Source organism: Schistocerca gregaria, unplaced genomic scaffold (assembly GCF_023897955.1).
Source record: "Schistocerca gregaria isolate iqSchGreg1 unplaced genomic scaffold, iqSchGreg1.2 ptg000547l, whole genome shotgun sequence".
Lineage (NCBI taxonomy): Eukaryota > Metazoa > Arthropoda > Insecta > Orthoptera > Acrididae > Schistocerca > Schistocerca gregaria.
The window spans coordinates 46,417-63,846 of record NW_026061942.1 but is presented as its reverse complement, the minus strand read 5'-3'; the positions used below and the strand labels follow the sequence as shown (position 1 = coordinate 63,846).

Here is a 17,430-nt window from a genome sequence, read left to right as displayed (position 1 = left end):
ACTGAAAGATCCTTTATCATTTAGCTACGATATAGCAGGTCAGCAACTGGAAGCAGCAAATTCCGTAAGTTATCTGGGAGAAGGCATTATAAGTGATTTAAAATGAAATGACCATATAAAATTAATCATCAGTAAAGCAGATGCCCGACAGATTCATTGGAAGAATCCTAAGGAAAATCAGTCCAAAAACAAAGGAAGTAGGTTACAGTAAATTTGTTCGCCCACTGCTTGAATACTGCTCACCGGTGTTGGATCCGCACCAGATAGGGTTGATAGAAAAGAGAGGAAAGATCCAACAGAGAGCAGCGCGCTTCATTACAGGATCATTAAGTAATTGTGAAAGCCTTACAGATATGATAGATAAACTCCAGTGGAAGACTCTGCAAGAGAGACGCTCAGTAGCTCAGTACGGGCCTTTGTTGAAGTTTCTAGAACATACCTTCATTGAGGAGTCAAGCGGTATATTGCTCCCTCCTACACCTCCTACATAGATCTCCCGAAGATACCATGAGGATAAAATCAGAGAAATTAGAGAAATTAGAGCTCACAAAGAAGCCTACCGACAATCCTTCTTTCCATGAACAATGCGAGACTGGAATAGAAGGGAGAACTGATAGATACACTCAAGGTACTCTCCGTCTCACACTGTCAGGTGGCTTGCAAGGTATGGACACCACTTTGAGTGGGGAGGGAGGGGGTGCAGGGCAGCAGGGGTATGTGGAAGGGATGGTGGGGGGTAGTGAGTGGATAGGGGAGTAGTGGAGGGAGGGGGACAGCATGCACACACCTGTATTTGTACCTTAGTTCATTAAACATTTTGTCCAAAACCTGGCAAATTTTTCATTTTTTTTGTGTGCCTCTTTATTAACAAATGTCTCCACTATTCAATGATTTGTCCTCAGTCCTCATTTATCATATGTGTTAGCCTTGACTTTTATTTTTTTTTATAGCTCAGGAAAATAACTACAGCTACTACGCATGACTGTAGCAGGTACTTTACACCATTTGCATGTGCTTTCTGTGCATCACTTTTTTTCATTTCTGCAAGCTCCCAGTAGGTTTCAGACACTAATGTAGAAAGCTGTTTATCACCATTTTAGCATGGCTTCAGAAGTATGATAATTTCAGCTTGTTTTAGTCATATCTCCACAATATACTGTAACATGCTTATATACGAGGGTTGGAACTTAAAGAATGTCAACTATTTATTCGCAACTGATTTGGCATCCCTTCACTCCCAGCTTCAGGCAGTGTTGGCTTCGGTCACAGAGCTTGAGGCTCTTGCGAATGGGCAGCACCGTGGGGGTCCTAATGGGAGTTTGTCGGGGACAGCCAGCTTGTCCCACGCAACCCCAGATCGGACTACGACTGTGGCTGCCCGGGATACTGCCCACATTGAGGCTGATCCCTCACCTGTGGTAGAGTGGGAGGTCGTCTCAAGGTGTAGCAGGGGGCGAAAGACATTCTGGAGTGCTGAACGGAGGGCCTGATGAACCAGTTTCAGGCTCTGTCTCAGTCTGATACTGGTCTTCGGCCTGACATGGCTGCTTGTCCTGTTCCAGAGGTTGCCCCCTCAGTCTGCAAGATCCGGGCGGTCGCAGAGGGTGGGCTTACTGGTAGTTGGGAGCGCCAATATCAGGCGCGTAATGGGGCACCTTAGGGATATGGCAGGAAGAGAGGGGAAGAAAACCAATGTGCACTCCGTGTGCATATCGGGGGGAGTCATTCCAGATGTGGAAAGGGTCCTTCCGGATGACATGAAGGGTACATGGTGCACCCATCCCCAGGTGGTCGCTCATGTCAGCACCAATGATGTGTGTCGCTATGGATCAGAGGAAATCCTCTCTGGCTTATGGCAGCTATCTGATTTGGTGAAGACTGCCAGTCTCACTAGCGGGATGAAAGCAGAGCTCACCATCTGCAGCATCGTCGACAGGACTGACTGCGGACCTTTGGTACAGAGCCAAGTGGAGGGTCTGAATCAGAGGCCGAGACGGTTCTGCGACCATGTGGGCTGCAGATTCCTTGACTTGCACCATAGGGTGGTGGGGTTTTGGGTTTCGCTGGATAGGTCCGGAGTCCACTACACGCAGCAAGTGGCTACACAGGTAGCAGGGGTTGTGTGGCATGGGATGAGTGGTTTTTTTTAGGTTAGATGGCCTCGGGTAAGTACAGAAAGGGCAACAGCCTTAAAGGGTGCAGGGCAAAGTCAGGACATGTGGGGACTACGCAGCAGTCAGTATTGTAATTGTGAACTGTCGAAGCAGCATTGGTAAAGTACCGGAACTTCAAGCGCTGGTAGAAAGCACTGAAGCTAAAATCGTTATAGGTACAGAAAGCTGGCTGAAGCCAGCGATAAATTCTGCCGAAATTTTTACAAAGGTGTAGACGGTGTTTAGAAAGGATAGATTGCATGCAATCGGTGGTGGAGTGTTCGTCGCTGTTAGTAGTAGTTTATCCTGTAGTGAAGCAGAAGTGGATAGTTCCTGTGAATTATTATGGGTGGAGGTTACACTCAACAACCGAGCTAGGTTAATAATTGGCTCCTTTTACTGACCTCCCGACCCAGCAGCATTAGTGGCAGAACAACTGAGAGAAAATTTGGAATACATTTCACATGAATTTTCTCAGCATGTTATAGTCTTAGGTGGAGATTTCAATTTACCAGATATAGACTGGGACACTCAGATGTTTAGGATGGGTGGTAGGGACAGAGCATTGAGTGACATTATACTGAGTGCACTATCCGAAAATTACCTCGGCAATTAAACAGAGAACCGACTCGTCGAGATAACATCTTGGACCCACTGATAACAAACAGACCCGAACTTTTCAACTCTGTATTTGCAGAACAAAGAATCAGTGATCATAAGGCCGTTGCAGCATCCCTTAGTATGGAAATTAATAGGGATAAAAAAAAAAAGGGGGAGGAAGATTTATCTGTTTAGCAAGAGTAATAGAAGGCAGATTTCAGAATACCTAACAGATGAAAACGAAAATTTTTGTTTCGACACTGACAATGTTGAGTGTTTATGGAAAAAGTTCAAGGCAATCGTAAAATGAGTTTTAGAGAGGTACGTGCCGAGTAAAACTGTGAGGGATGGGAAAAACCCACTGTGGTACAACAACAAAGTTAGGAAATTACTGCGAAAGCAAAGAGAGCATCACTCCAAGTTTAAACGCAGCCAAAACCTCTCAGACAAATAGAAGCTAAACGATGTCAAAGTTAGCGTAAGGAGGGCTATGCGTGAAGTGTTCAGCGAATTCGAAAGTAAAATTCTATGTACCGACTTGACAGAAAATCCTAGGAAGTTCTGGTCATACGTTAAATCAGTAAGTGGCTCGAAACAGAATATCCAGATGCTCCGGGATGATGATGGCATTGAAACAAGGATGACGCGCGTAAAGCGGAAATACTAAACACCTTTTTCCTAATCTGTTTCACAGAGGAAGACCGCACTACAGTTCCTTCTCTAAATCCTCACGCAAACAAAAAAATGGCTGACATCAAAATAAGTGTCCAAGGAATAGAAAAGCAACTGGAATCACTCAACAGAGGAAAGTCCACTGGACCTGACAGGATACCAATTTGATTCTACACAGAGTATGCGAAAGAACTTGTCCCCCTTCTAACAGCTGTGTACGGCAAGTCTCTAGAGGAACGGAAGGTTCCAAATCATTGGAAAAGAGCACAGGTAGTCCCAGTCTTCAAGAAGGGTCGTCGAGCAGATGCGCAAAACTATAGACCTATATATCTGACGTCTATCTGTTGTAGAATCTTAGAACATGTTTTTTGCTCGAGTATCATGTCGTTTTTGGAAACCCAGAATCTACTCTGTAGGAATCAGCATGGATTCCGGAAACAGCGATCGTGTGAGATCCAACTCACTTTATTTGCTCATGAGACCCAGAAAATATTAGATACAGGCTCCCAGGTAGATGCTATTTTCCTTGACTTCCGGAAGGCGTTCGATACAGTTCCACACTGTCACCTGATAAACAACGTAAGAGCCTACTGAATATCAGACCAGCTGTGTGGCTGGATTGAAGAGTTTTTAGCAAACAGAACACAGCATGTTGTTATCAATGGAGAGACGTCTACAGACGTTAAAGTAACCTCTGGCGTGCCACAGGGGAGTGTTATGGGACCATTGCTTTTCACAATATATATAAATGACCTAGTAGATAGTGTTGGAAGTTCCATGCGGCTTTTCATGGATGATGCTGTAGTATACAGAGAAGTTGCAGCATTAGAAAATTGTAGCGAAATGCAGGAAGATCTGCAGTGGATAGGCACTTGGTGCAGGAAGTGGCAACTAACCCCTAACATAGACAAATGTAATGTATTGCGAACAAATAGAAAGAAGGATCTTTTATTGTTTGATTATATGACAGCGGAACAAACACTGGTAGCAGTTACTTCTGTAAAATATCTGGGAATATGTGTGTGAAACGATCTGACGTGGAATGGTCATATAAAATTAATTGTTGGTAAGGCGGGTAACAGGTTGAGATTCATTGGGAGAGTCCTTAGACAATTTAGTCCATCAACAAAGGAGGTGGCTTACAGAACACTCGTTCGACCTATACTGGAGTATTGCTCATCAATGTGGGATCCGTACCAGATCAGGTCGACGGAGGAGATAGAGAAGATCCAAAGAAGAGTGGTGCGTTTCGTCACAGGGTTATTTGGTAACCATGACAGCGTTACGGAGATGTTTAACAAACTCAAGTGGCAGACTCTGCAAGAGAGATGCTCTGCATCGCAGTGTAGTTTGCTCGCCAGGTTTTGAGAGGATGCGTTTCTGGATGAGGTATCTAATATATTGCTTCCCTCTACTTATACCTCCTGAGGAGATCACAAATGTAAAATCAGAGAGATTAGAGCATGCATGGAGGCTTTCAGACAGTCGTTCTTCTCACGAACCATACGCGACTGGATCAGGAAAGGGAGGTAATGACAGTAGCACGTTAAGTGCCCACTGTCACACACCGTTGGGTGGCTTTGGGAGTATAAATGTAGATGTAGATTTAGGAAAGAATTACATGTTTTCCCTGTTACTGTCCTTCAGAGTAGTCGCCAGTGTTGTGTAGAACCCGTTGCCAGCAATGCCTGTTCTGGTGATGGTGCAAATGGAGCAGTCTGCTGCCTGTCGAATCTCTGGAACATTTCTGAAGCGAATGTCACGAAGTGGTTCCTTCATCTTCAAGATCAAATCGAAGTCACAAGGAAGTAAGTCTGGGTGTATGGTAAATGGTACTGTAGTAACTACAACCAACAGCGGGAATGCCTTGGACTGCGGATCGGAGCCACCAGGCGGGGAAGCCGGTGGCGGTGGAGCACAGACCACGAGGTAAACACAGGATGAGTCGAACGACAGACCCATGACAACTGACCATGATGGACTGTAAGTGACAACAAGGAAGAGAGAAACAAAGGAGGATTGTGGGAACCACAACACCAAACATAAATCCTCTCGGAACCAGAGCCAGGCAAATGTCAACAATGAGCAACGACCAGAACGCAGTACCACCGAGATAGAAACAAAATCCAGAGTGAGTACCAGACTGGCTGGACTAGGGCAGAGCGGGTACCTATATACGAAACCGGAGGGAGCGGCTATTGGCCGCTGTCTGCATGTGGCTTAGTGGTGGCGCCCTCGCTGCGCGAGAGCCGCTACGCAGAATAGCCGCCGCAGAGGTGGAGCCCTCTATTGGCTGACCACGTCCATTTGTTCTGCCGTGTGTTCGACTTCCACGGCAGAAGGTACTAGAGGTACAGTACATCGACCAGAGTAGCCAAGCTTGTGCTGTATGGGCCCCTCATATTGTTGTGCAAAATGATGGTTGGGTTGCGCAGAAAGTGTTGCCACGTCTTTCGCGAACCTGGTCACAGGTGATGCTCCAAAAATGAACAGTAATACTGTGCACTGAGTCTGCTGTGAAGGAATGTAATGTGTTAGCATAACACCATCACAGTCATACATGAGAATCACCATAACTTTCACCATACTGGGACTCTGATGCACCTTCGACTTTCGCGGCGACCCATAATGATGCCATTTGTTGGATTGGCATTTCAGTTTTGGCTCATACGAAGTGGCCCATGTCTCATCCAGTGTTATGATTTGGCATAAGAAAGCCTCTCCTTCACACTCAGACCTCCAACGGCATCTGAGCAGCACCGTAACGCATCCATTTCTGCATTTCTGTGAAGTCATGTGCAACCCATCGTGATGCTATTTTTTGTATTCCCAGGTGTTCCTTCAGGTTGGGAGATACAGTTGTATGCTAATCCGGTTTTTTGGGGAAGCTCACGAATCATATGGCATTGATGACTGTCCGCTTATGCACTAACAGCATGCACTTCTTCTTCAGAAACGCAAGGACAACCTGCCTGATATATGTCTGCCACAGTTCGCCAACCTTTGTTGAAGATTTTTACCAAATGTGCCACTGTTCTGTATGGTAATACTGATTCCCCACATGCCTCTTTAAGACCTTGATGACACTGTCATGCTGCATGACCTCTGGCACATTCAATCTTGCTCCAACTCCATTGTTCTTGTTTCAAAAGTGTAGTGACACCATTACATTAGACTGCCCGCTCACAAGTGACTGTGTTTCCCTCGATTGTGCACTCGACAATGATGTGGGACAGGTGAGTCCATTTGCTCGTAGATAAGGTAGGTCAACGAAGTGTGCTATCAGCAACAATAGTAGGGTCCATTGCATAGTGTTTGCAAAGCAGTGTTGTCACTATTTAAGTTCCAACCTATGTACTATTTACCATTAAGTGATAGTTTATGTCATAAAAAAAATACAGCAATACATTGTCTTTTGAAACAGCACTGGTTCTACATTGGGCAATGACGTATACTTCCTCATTCTGATAAGAGAATGCAAAAGGAAGATGAGAGTCCAGAAAAAAATGAGGAATGTGATGGCACAGATGATGCATTTCCAATTAGGGAATACTCCAGAACAACAAAGCCTGTGCCATCATCAACAGAAAGGGTGTTCCATGACATGCATCTACCTAAGATGACAGATAAAACCAGAAAGTCATTTCATTGGTGGGTTGTATGGACATAAGGGTTTCACATTTGTGTAGATGCAAAATTTGTCTCTTTTGCAGGAAAATGGAACAGTTACATAAAAAATAGCAGAATAGACCATTAGACAGGGACTTCAAAAAGTAAGTTTTACTTGTCATTGTGTGCTAAGGTCATTGTAGGATATGAGTAGCTCATTATTAGAGGACAGTATGTGTTGAGGGTTTTTTGCACACACACACACACACACACACACACACACACACACACACACACACACACACACACACACACACACACACACATTCTGCTGTGGTTTGGATAACAAATGCATTGCACTGTGGGAGTGTACCAACTGGGAACATACTCAATTTCAAGTATACAGGATGGTATGATTCTTGTGTGAGAAACATCTGAATTGCACACAGATTCACCTTGAAACTTTGGCAGTTTGTGGACCAAAAGCTATGTTGTATCCAGTCAATGTGAAATGTTGCCAACAATTAAACCAAGGTGGCACAGACGTGGGTGATGCCATTAAATAAGGAAGGTCACCAACATTGACACTGACCATGGATGGGAAAGTTCAGGCAATCAAAGATTTCCTGATAAAGATGTTCAAACATTGGTTCTTGAATGACTATGACCAAGTAGTGGATTTTTATCATTAAGGATCCAAACAATTGGTAGGATGTTCTGACAGTTATTTGCAGAGACTTGGTGACAATGTTGAAAACTAATGTCGTATCTCTGTGTCACTTCTGAGTGTAGTGGAGCATTCAATAAAAGTGACTTGACCTGCCACAATAATGTGTATCTCACTTTTTGAAGTCCCCTAATATGAAAGATGTAATAATGAAATGAAATTTTGTGGTAATTATATAAATATAGGGGATGGACAAAAATACGAGAACACCAGAAGAAATACATGCTTGGACGTAAATGCAAATGCTAATGAAGCCTGGAGGCTGCACTATTGTATATGACAATGAACGGCACCTGTGGAATGTCCTCAATACACTGCAAGCATCAGGTGTTGTGAAAACAATGTTCTGGGTAGTTTCAAGTGGTATGTCAGAGCTACGGGAATTCAAACACAGGTGAATTGTTGATGCTCATATTGTGGGTGCTTTCTGTAACCAAGGTAGCCAAAGTGTATGGTGTTTCAAGGAGCATCGAATTGAAGATTTATCAGCACACAGGGAAAGTGGGAGATCATCATTCTCTAAGTCTCAATGTGTGAATGATCATGACACATGGTCACTAAAGAGAACTGTGATGAAAAATAAGGGGATGACAGCTGCAGAAGTCACCGCAGAACTGAATGTGCCACTTGTTAATATTTTCAGCATCAAAACAACACAAAAGCAGCTCCATAAGCATGGAACTGCAGTGTGAACTACAGTTCCAAGACTACTCATCAATGATTCAAGTGCCCATATGGAAAACATGGTACCAAAGCCACAAAACCTTGGGCTATGGACCAATGCAAGAATGTTGTTTGGTTGGATGGTCTTGTTTCACACTGTTTCCATTTTCTGGCTGAGTTTACATCCCGAGAGTGAAACATGGTGGGGATTCAGTGATGACTTTGGGAGCCATATCATCGTACTTGATGGGTCCCATGCAAACACACTTAGTACCTGGTAGATGTTTCATAGAACACCTTCACAATAATTATTTTCCTCACTAACAGCTTGTGGAAAAAACAAACACCTTTACCTTACCATGCAAGCTCTGATTTCCCTTATTTTATTACATTGATCATTTCTCCCTATGTAGGTTGGTGTCAATAGGATATTTTCACATTTAGAGGAGAAAGTTGATTATTGAAATTTTGTGAGAAGGTTCTACAACAGTGAAAAATGCATTTGTTGTAATGATGTCCACCCCAAATCCTGTATCATGTCAGACACATACTCTCTGATATATTTCTCTATAATATGAGACTTGCTGGTCTTCTTTGAACTTTCTTCATGTACTCCATTAATCCTATCTGGTAAGAATCCCACACCAGGTAGCAGTATTCCAAAAGAGGACAGGCAAGCATAGTGTAGACAGTCTAGTAGATCTAGTGCATGTTCTAAGTGTTCTGCCAATAAAACAGTCTTTGGTTTGTTTTCCCCACAATATTTTCTAGGTGACTTTCCAATTTAAGTTGTTCCTAATTGTAATTCCTAGGTATGTAGTTGAATTTGTGGCCTTTAGATTTGACTGATTTATTGTGTAATCAAAGTTTAATGGATTCCTTTTAGTGTTCATGTGGATGACCTCACACTTTTCATTATTTATGGTCAACTGCCAATCTTCACACCATACAGATACTTTTTCAACATTTTGTTGCACTGTTTCTTGATCTTCTGATGACTTTATTAGATGATAAACAACAGCATCATCTGTAAACAATCCAAGACGGCTCCTTAGATTATCACCCGATTCATTTGTGTAGATATGGAATGGCAGATGGCCTGGGAACTGCCAGAAATCACTTCTGTTTTGCTCAATGACTTTCCAACAGGTAATACAAACTGTGACCTCTCTGACAGGTAACCACTAATGCAGTCACGTAACTGAGATGATATTCCATAAGCATGCAATTCGACTGCAAGCTGCTTGTGAGGTACAGTGTTGAAAGCCTACTGGAAATCTAGCAATATGGAATCAATTTGAAATCCCTTGTCAACAGCACTCAACACTTTGTGTAAATAAAGAGGTAGTTGTCTGTATGTGACCATTTTGCTGGTTTGGGTCCATCCTGTAATACAATTTCTGTTCCCCAATGGTGATGTAGTGTTCCAAGATGACAGGGCCTCTATTCACACAGCTCACATCATCCAGGCTTAGTTTTATCAGCATGAGAATGAACTGTCATATCATCCAGGATTAATTTTATGAGCATGAGAATGAACTGCCCCATCTCCCCTGGCCACCTCAGTAACCATAATTCAATATTATTGAGCATATGTGGTCTACTTTGTGGGGAGGATGGATGATTGCCAATCTATAAATAAAATCCACCAAAGGTATCCGTGAAAATAAGTAATTACTAGGATAAGTAATATATTTGGATCCCGTTGTAGCAATACAGTGGATGTGATGTACATGTACAGATAAACAAGTGATTAAAATTTCAGAAAAAAGGGTGATTTATTCAACAGAAAGAGATTCACAAACTGAGCAGTTGGCCCTTGTACAAGCAGCTATTCAGCTCAGGATTGATCAATAGAGTTGTTTGAGGTCATCCTAAGGGATATAATGCCAAATTCTGTCCATTTGGTGTATTACTGTAGATCGTCAAAATCACGAGATCATTGGAGGGCCCCGTCCATAATGCTCCAAATTTACTCAATTGGGTAGGATCCATTGATCTTGCTGGCCAAAGTAAGGTTTGACAAGCATGAAGATAAGCAGTGAAAAAGCTTTCCATGTGTAGGTGGACATTATCTTGCTGAACTGTAGGCCCAGGATTGCCATGAAGGGCAACAAAACAGGTCATAGAATATCATCAGTGCAGTTCTGTGCTGCAGATGACAATCAAAGGGGTCCTGCTACGATAAGAAGTGGCATCTCAGATCATCACTCCTAGTTGTTGGATTGTGTGGTGGGCCACAGTCCTGTTTGCATCCTGCTGCAACCCAGCAGATCTTCAGATACATATTTGCTGCTTGTCAGGGCTCAGTTCGAAGTGGGACTCATCACTGAAGACAATTCTACTCTAACCAATGAGATTACAGGCCAAAGATGTTTCTCGATCTGTCCCCGGTAATGCCCATCTGTGCACTGGGAGAGTTTCTATTGTTTTTCTTTTTACTCGCTAAATACAACCTTGGCCAGTAAGATTGCCAGATCTCTTCACAGTTGAGAACATTTGAAGCATTATAGGTAGGGTCCCCCAACCATCTTGGGACTTTGACAATCTAACGTGCCAATTGGACAGAATTTGGCACAATATCCCACATGATGATACCCAACAACTGTGTCAATCAATGTCAACCAGAGTAACTGCTTGCTCAAGGGCCAGTGGTGGAACAATACATTATTGACCTGCTCAATTTGTAAAGCAATTTCTCTCAAATAGACCATAAATTTTTTCTGAAATTTTAATTATTTGTTTTTGTGTACATGTACATCACATCCACAGATATGGGCATAGCTTTGTTTTATCTATATAAAACAATTTTTTAGCTCATTTGACGACATGAAATTCTTCTCCTCATGTTGCGTAGAGAATCTGGCATTCTGTGTTGTGCTGGGTGATACAACAGAGATGTTTCTGTGTTCTATCACTGGTGTCCCAATGTGAACCAGTGAAGGTGCTTCCACTGCTGCAGGTTGTTTCTGTGGAATATCATGAGTCACACTGCATATCATATTAAATACAATATAGCTCCAGTCAGAAATATGCCTTACTGGAATCTATCGCAGTAAGAGTTCCAAAATGGAGAGATTGCTGGAGTCTCACAAATGCTAGCTTCAATAAGTTTGAGTAGCTACATGACAGACTGTCTGCCCTGGTGTCTCCTGCTATAACCAGGAGCTCTCTCAATGGGCACCACCCAGCCTTGGCAATAGCCACCTGGCACTGAGTGTTGCCCGAAGTACCAGTGCCCAAATGGGAATGACCACCTATTCCTTGATATAAATGCACATTGAAGTTCAGATGCCAGCAATACAATCCCAGCTTATTTTAGGTTGGCTGCAGTCGTGGAGGCTCATGATAGTTCCTTCCAATGAACTGGCTACCCAATTAGGTTCCGAGTCAGACAGGTGGTTCACCCAGAACTGGATGTCAGGGTTGAAGCACCCTGCCAGGTACCTATGTGCCACAGCATCTGGCCTTTTCTGCACAATTCATACTTCAGAGAAATTTGGAGAAGAATGGATTTTTAATAATGGTATGGACTAGAACAAGTTAAGAAAGGTAGGAAGTAACATAAGGCCTCAAAAAGGGAAAGCCAAAACCAGACCAAGGCGAGATCTAGATCATCATCAAGAGAGCAAGCAAAGATAGAGTGAGGGAATAGAGTAAGAAGAGACACTAATTGCACCACAGAAAAAAAGTTGTACTGTGTTGGTTCAGTGCCTTACGGGCAACACACATGTAAGAACAAAACAGTCACTGCCCTAGGCAGGGTGTACAGAAGAACCACTACTATGGGAGACTGCTGCTTTTTCCATTTAAAATTCAGGTTCTGTTTTGCTACAGTTGCATGCTGCTTATTTTCAAACGGTACCAGTTATCTATTTATCCACTTATTTACCCATGTATGTATACATACATACATACATACATAATAAACCACTATGAAGGGAATGGCTGAGGGTACTCAGCATACTATGACATGTTAGAGGTTCTTCCTAGTCCAGTCAAATACATAGCAAGGGAAGAAAGATTGAGTAATTGTCTGTGCATGCTGTAATTAACTTAATATTGCCTTCACTATCAATAAAGGAGTGATACACAGTAGGATGATGAATAAATATAGTTCTTGACACTTCACGAGTTTTTGCAGTATAAATGGTGTCTATCTTAGAGAAACAGAATGCAGGAAAAACAAGTGTCTATATGCCTCCATACAAGCTCTAATATCTCTTATCTTTTTTTGTGGTACTTATGTGAGACGGATGTGGGTGCCAGTAAGATCATTCTGTAGCCTGTCACAAATGCAGGTTCTCTATAAATTCTCAGTAGTTTTTCATGAACAGAATTGTTTCTTCCATCCAGGAATTCCCATAACACTTGTGCTGTGATCAAAACAACCTGTAGAAAATCTAGCAGCATGTCTGTGAACTGGTTCAATATCTGTTTTTCCATCCAACCTGGTGATGATCTCTAACATTCGAGTAGTAATTGCTGTTGTATTGCAAGAACTGAGACTTATTTAAGAAGGGCATTACCATCCACAATACCACTGTCAAGAAGCAAGCCATGAATTAAAAGAATCAAGTAGTTTACAGAATATTTTGGTGAGATTGTTTAATTTTATTCCAGCAGCACCCACTGTATTGTTTTATTTCTGAGGGAAGGAAGTTGAAGAGGTCTGGAGTAAAATATAGAGTTTCACTTTGAACATTGCATGTGAGTATAAATTCTACATAAAGATTCTATTACCTATGTTAAAGTGTTTGTGTACATCACAATCAGAAAGAACTTTGATAACTCATCAAAATTAGACATATGGCCTTAATTCTGAACTGTCATAATCATCTATCTTCTTTTTTTTAGATTGCACTTAGAATGTACAAAATACCATAATACTCCTGTGAAAATGGTTATCTTGTTGAATATACTTACTCCTTTGTTTTTAAGAGACGTTCAGTCATTTTCTCGAGATTCTGAATCAAAAGCTTCAACTTCTCTTTTTCTGTCCTTTCAGGAAGAACATATACTTCTAACTCAGATTTTGCTACTTCATACTGAAAAAGAGAAAAACAGAATAAAGAGAGAGTGTGCCAAAGCAGAACACAAAAACTTTAGTATTTGAGTTAGTAAATGAATAATTTTGCTTCCACAGATAGAATTTCTATTTTACTGGTGTTGCAATACTTCAAGAGTGTGTGTGTGTGTGTGTGTGTGTGTGTGTGTGTGTGTGTGTGTGTGTGTGTGTGTGTTTATATATATAATTTTGTCTTCATGATTCCCCATTGGGATCACAGGTTATTAGATGGTTGCAATCATTGGACATGATATGACGCAACTGTAAAATTAATAATGTTTCAGAATGTTCACTTGCTGTAATTTCATACTAGTTTCTTAATATTTTTGGATATGTTTAATTTATGTATCACAGTTTTATGTAGTTTTCATGTAATATAAATACAAACATCGAGGAAAGTTTTGCATCACCTCGGTTCAGAGAGTTCCATAACCTGTACAGAAAATTGGAAGAGAGATCAACATAAACATCATTTCCACCCTTTTTGTTGCTCATGAAAACCCCACACTGCATGTTGTACTACCTTCAGAGGTGGTGATCCAGATTGCTGTACACACCAGTACCTCTAATACCCAGTAGCACGTCCTCTTGCATTGATGCATGCCTCTTTTCGTCGTGGCATACTATCCGCAAAGTTCATCAAAGCACTGTTGGTCCAGGTTGTCCCACTCCTCAGTGGGGATTCAGCGTAGATCCCTTAGAGTGGTTGGTGGGACACAGCCCATTAACAGCCCTTTTCAATCTATCCCAGGCATGTCTGATAGGGTTCATGTCTGGAGAACACGCTGGCCAATAGTCGAACATTGACAAGATATCCACAATTGGCACACGAATTTTCATCCATGAAGACAAATGCCTCACCAATATGCTGCCAATATGGTTATACTATCAGTCAGAGAATGCCATTCACCTACAGTACAGCCATTAGAGCACCTTCCATTACCACCAGCAGCATACTTCGCAACCCCAAATAATGCCACCCCAAAACAGCAGGGAACCTCCACCTTGCTGCACTCACTGGACAATGTGTCTAAGGTGTTCAGCCTGACCAGGTTGCCTCCAGACATATCTCATATCTCAGATGATTGTCTGGTTGAAGGCCATGTCACACTCATTGTTGAAGAGAACATGATGCCAATCCTGAGCGGTCCATTCAGCATGTTGTTGGGCCCATCTGTACTGCGCTGCATGGTGTCATCGTTGCAAAAATGGACCTCACCATGCACATCAGGAGTGAAGTTGTGCATCATGCAGCCAATTATGCATAGTTTGAGTCATAACACAACGTGCTGTGGATGCACAAAAAGCATTATTCAACATGGTGGCATTGCTGTTAGTGTTCCTCCAAGCCATAATCTGTATGTAACAGTCATCCACTGCAGTAGTAGCCCTCAGATGGCCTGAGTGAGGCATGCCATCGATAGTTCCTGTCTCTCTGTTTGTCCTTCATGTCCAAACAACATCGCTTTGGTTCACTCTGAGATGCCTGGACACTTGTTGAGAGCCATTGTTGAGAGCCCTTCCTGGCACAAAGTAACAACGCAGATGCCATAAAACCACGGTATTGACTGTATAGACATGGTTGAACTACAGACAACATGAGCAATGTACCTCCTTCCTGGTGGAATGACTGGAACTCATTGACCATCAGACCCCTTCTGTCTAATAAGAGCTGCTCATGCATGGTTGTTTACATCTTTGGGTGGCTTTAGTGAAATCTCTGAACAGTCAAACAGACTGTGTCTGTAATACAATAACCACAGTCAATGTCTACCTTCAGGAGTTCTGGTAACTGGGGTGATGCAAAAGTTTTTTGGATGTGTGTAAATAAAATTTACTGTCCAGTGGGGAAGATAATGATATGCAAAAATTTTCAATTGATATAATGAAGATGATGATGATGATTGTAATTGTTCTGTAACAATACCAACACCATTAACCTGAGAGGAAATTTCTAATCATTCATAGTGATTATTGCAGTCCAAACAAGCCACTTCTAAAGAAAATTCTCAACTAGTATGATGGTCTAAGTTTTTAAATGTCATTCCATTACATATCAGTTCATTTGGTTGCAGTTTTTTGTGTAGCAATATTGGTTTTAAAGTAGAGAAGTTTAACAAAATAATCAGTTTAAAAAACTCAGTTAACTACAACTGCAGATCATTTTGATAGCTTATAGTGTTAATAATTAGTTTAACATTATATATCTGTATGTAGAAATATTAATATAATAAATGACATTGTAAAGAATTATCTAACAATCAGTATGGACTACAGTAAGTACCTGTGATTTCTTTCCACCAACAACTTCCTGAATTTTAGTGAGCTTGTACTGGAGAGAATCCTTTTCCTCACATAGGTCAGCAATATCTTCCTTAATATGTTCCAGAGCTTCCTTCAGTTGGGCATCAAGTTGAATACAGTCACTATTAATCTGAATTTCTTCATCCTTAAATTTCATCAATTGCCCTTGATATTTCTCATACAGATCTTCATAATCTGATAGCTGTCATTTAAGAGTAAACTTATGTTATGAAAGGAATGGACTATTGTAATGATTTCAGTTTAGCAATAAACACAGTTAGCAGTTATCTCATAAATAAAGCACAACTGCAATTCAATGGCAATACAGTGACTAACATTTAGTTTCATGCATATCAAAATATGACTAAGAAGAGAAACCATTTTTCTCCTTTAGATACCTTTCCCCCCCTCTAATCCTTTCCTCAAGCCCTATTCTAGGTAGTTAGCACATGAATACCAGACCACCTACCTGCTCACAAAATCACAGTTAATTTATTGGGCAAAATACAACTTAATCTCTATTCAAATTAACATTTAAGAAATTCCATACATCATTAATTGATGATGGTCTAATTTCATTTTGTGTGCTTTCTCTCTATTTACTTCTGTGCTTAGCAATTTGGGATGTTCCATATGTTTATATAGTTAACTGTAGCCATCCATTTATTAACTTTGATAATGAAAGAGCAGATTTCCTACACATCTTCAGCAGCTTTAGAAGAATCTCTGTTGATAATCGGTCATACAAACCAAGAATTTGATAACAGCATGTGTAATGAATCATCATCCTCTAACATTACCTTTTTGTTTATAGAGGCAACTGATACCATGATAATCTTGAATCTCGCATAGGTTAAAATTGTCTCAGCTGCTTCATTAAAAGAATTAATTTGATTTTATGTATGATGTATTATATTTCAGACTAAAATGTATAAAAAGGAAATTACTGTGTTACAATCGATGTGGACTAATGGTTAAAATTACTCTTCTTTTAAGAATAATCAAAATCACGAAATTTCTGGTATACTTAAAAATTCATATTATCAATTTCACAATCTAACACTAATTATTAAATTCATTTCTGGATTAATTTATAAAACAATGATATATTTTAGCAATAATTCATCTTTTGTCTTGTAAACTCTTGCTTTATAAAGCCTTTGGAATATTGTGAGTGCCACAGAATGTCTGACACAAACACACGTAGTTTGCTAAACTTGTCACCAACAATGTAATTATTGGTTTTTTGAATGTGGAAATTCAGCATGATTTAGAAGAATGGGAGAAAATAAAAAGATATTCATGGCAACAGGCAACTCTTCAACAGTTATTTTGTAAGCACAAATCTAGGAAATCAAAATTTTCAGTTGCAAGAAAGTCCACCTAGACACGACTGAGCCATCAACGACAGCAACGAGATAATCGAGATAATAAAGATAACATACACTGTCAATCAGAACAAGGATGACAGATGGCAGGACCAGTAGCATCAGAGATCTTCCTTGCCAGGGACCTATTTCCTCCACCATGTCATGTGTTCAGGACTGGATCAGCATGAATTCCTCTGCACACATGCTATATAGTGTGGCACAAGCCAACACATAGGCAGTTCACTCCACCGGAGCTGTGGGACA

General features: G+C 41.2%; 1 protein-coding gene across 1 annotated transcript in view; it reads right to left on the bottom strand.

The window, feature by feature from the left end:
* The window catches only part of LOC126314282 (structural maintenance of chromosomes protein 4-like), an 86,861-nt gene that overhangs the window by 55,098 nt on the left and 14,333 nt on the right, over positions 1-17,430 (bottom strand). Inside the window, exons 4-5 of the mRNA XM_049992373.1 lie at positions 15,777-15,998; positions 13,351-13,472 (exon numbers count right to left, since the gene is read on the bottom strand). Coding sequence (XP_049848330.1) covers positions 13,351-13,472; positions 15,777-15,998 — 344 coding nt within the window. The remainder of the gene's footprint in view (positions 1-13,350; positions 13,473-15,776; positions 15,999-17,430) is intronic.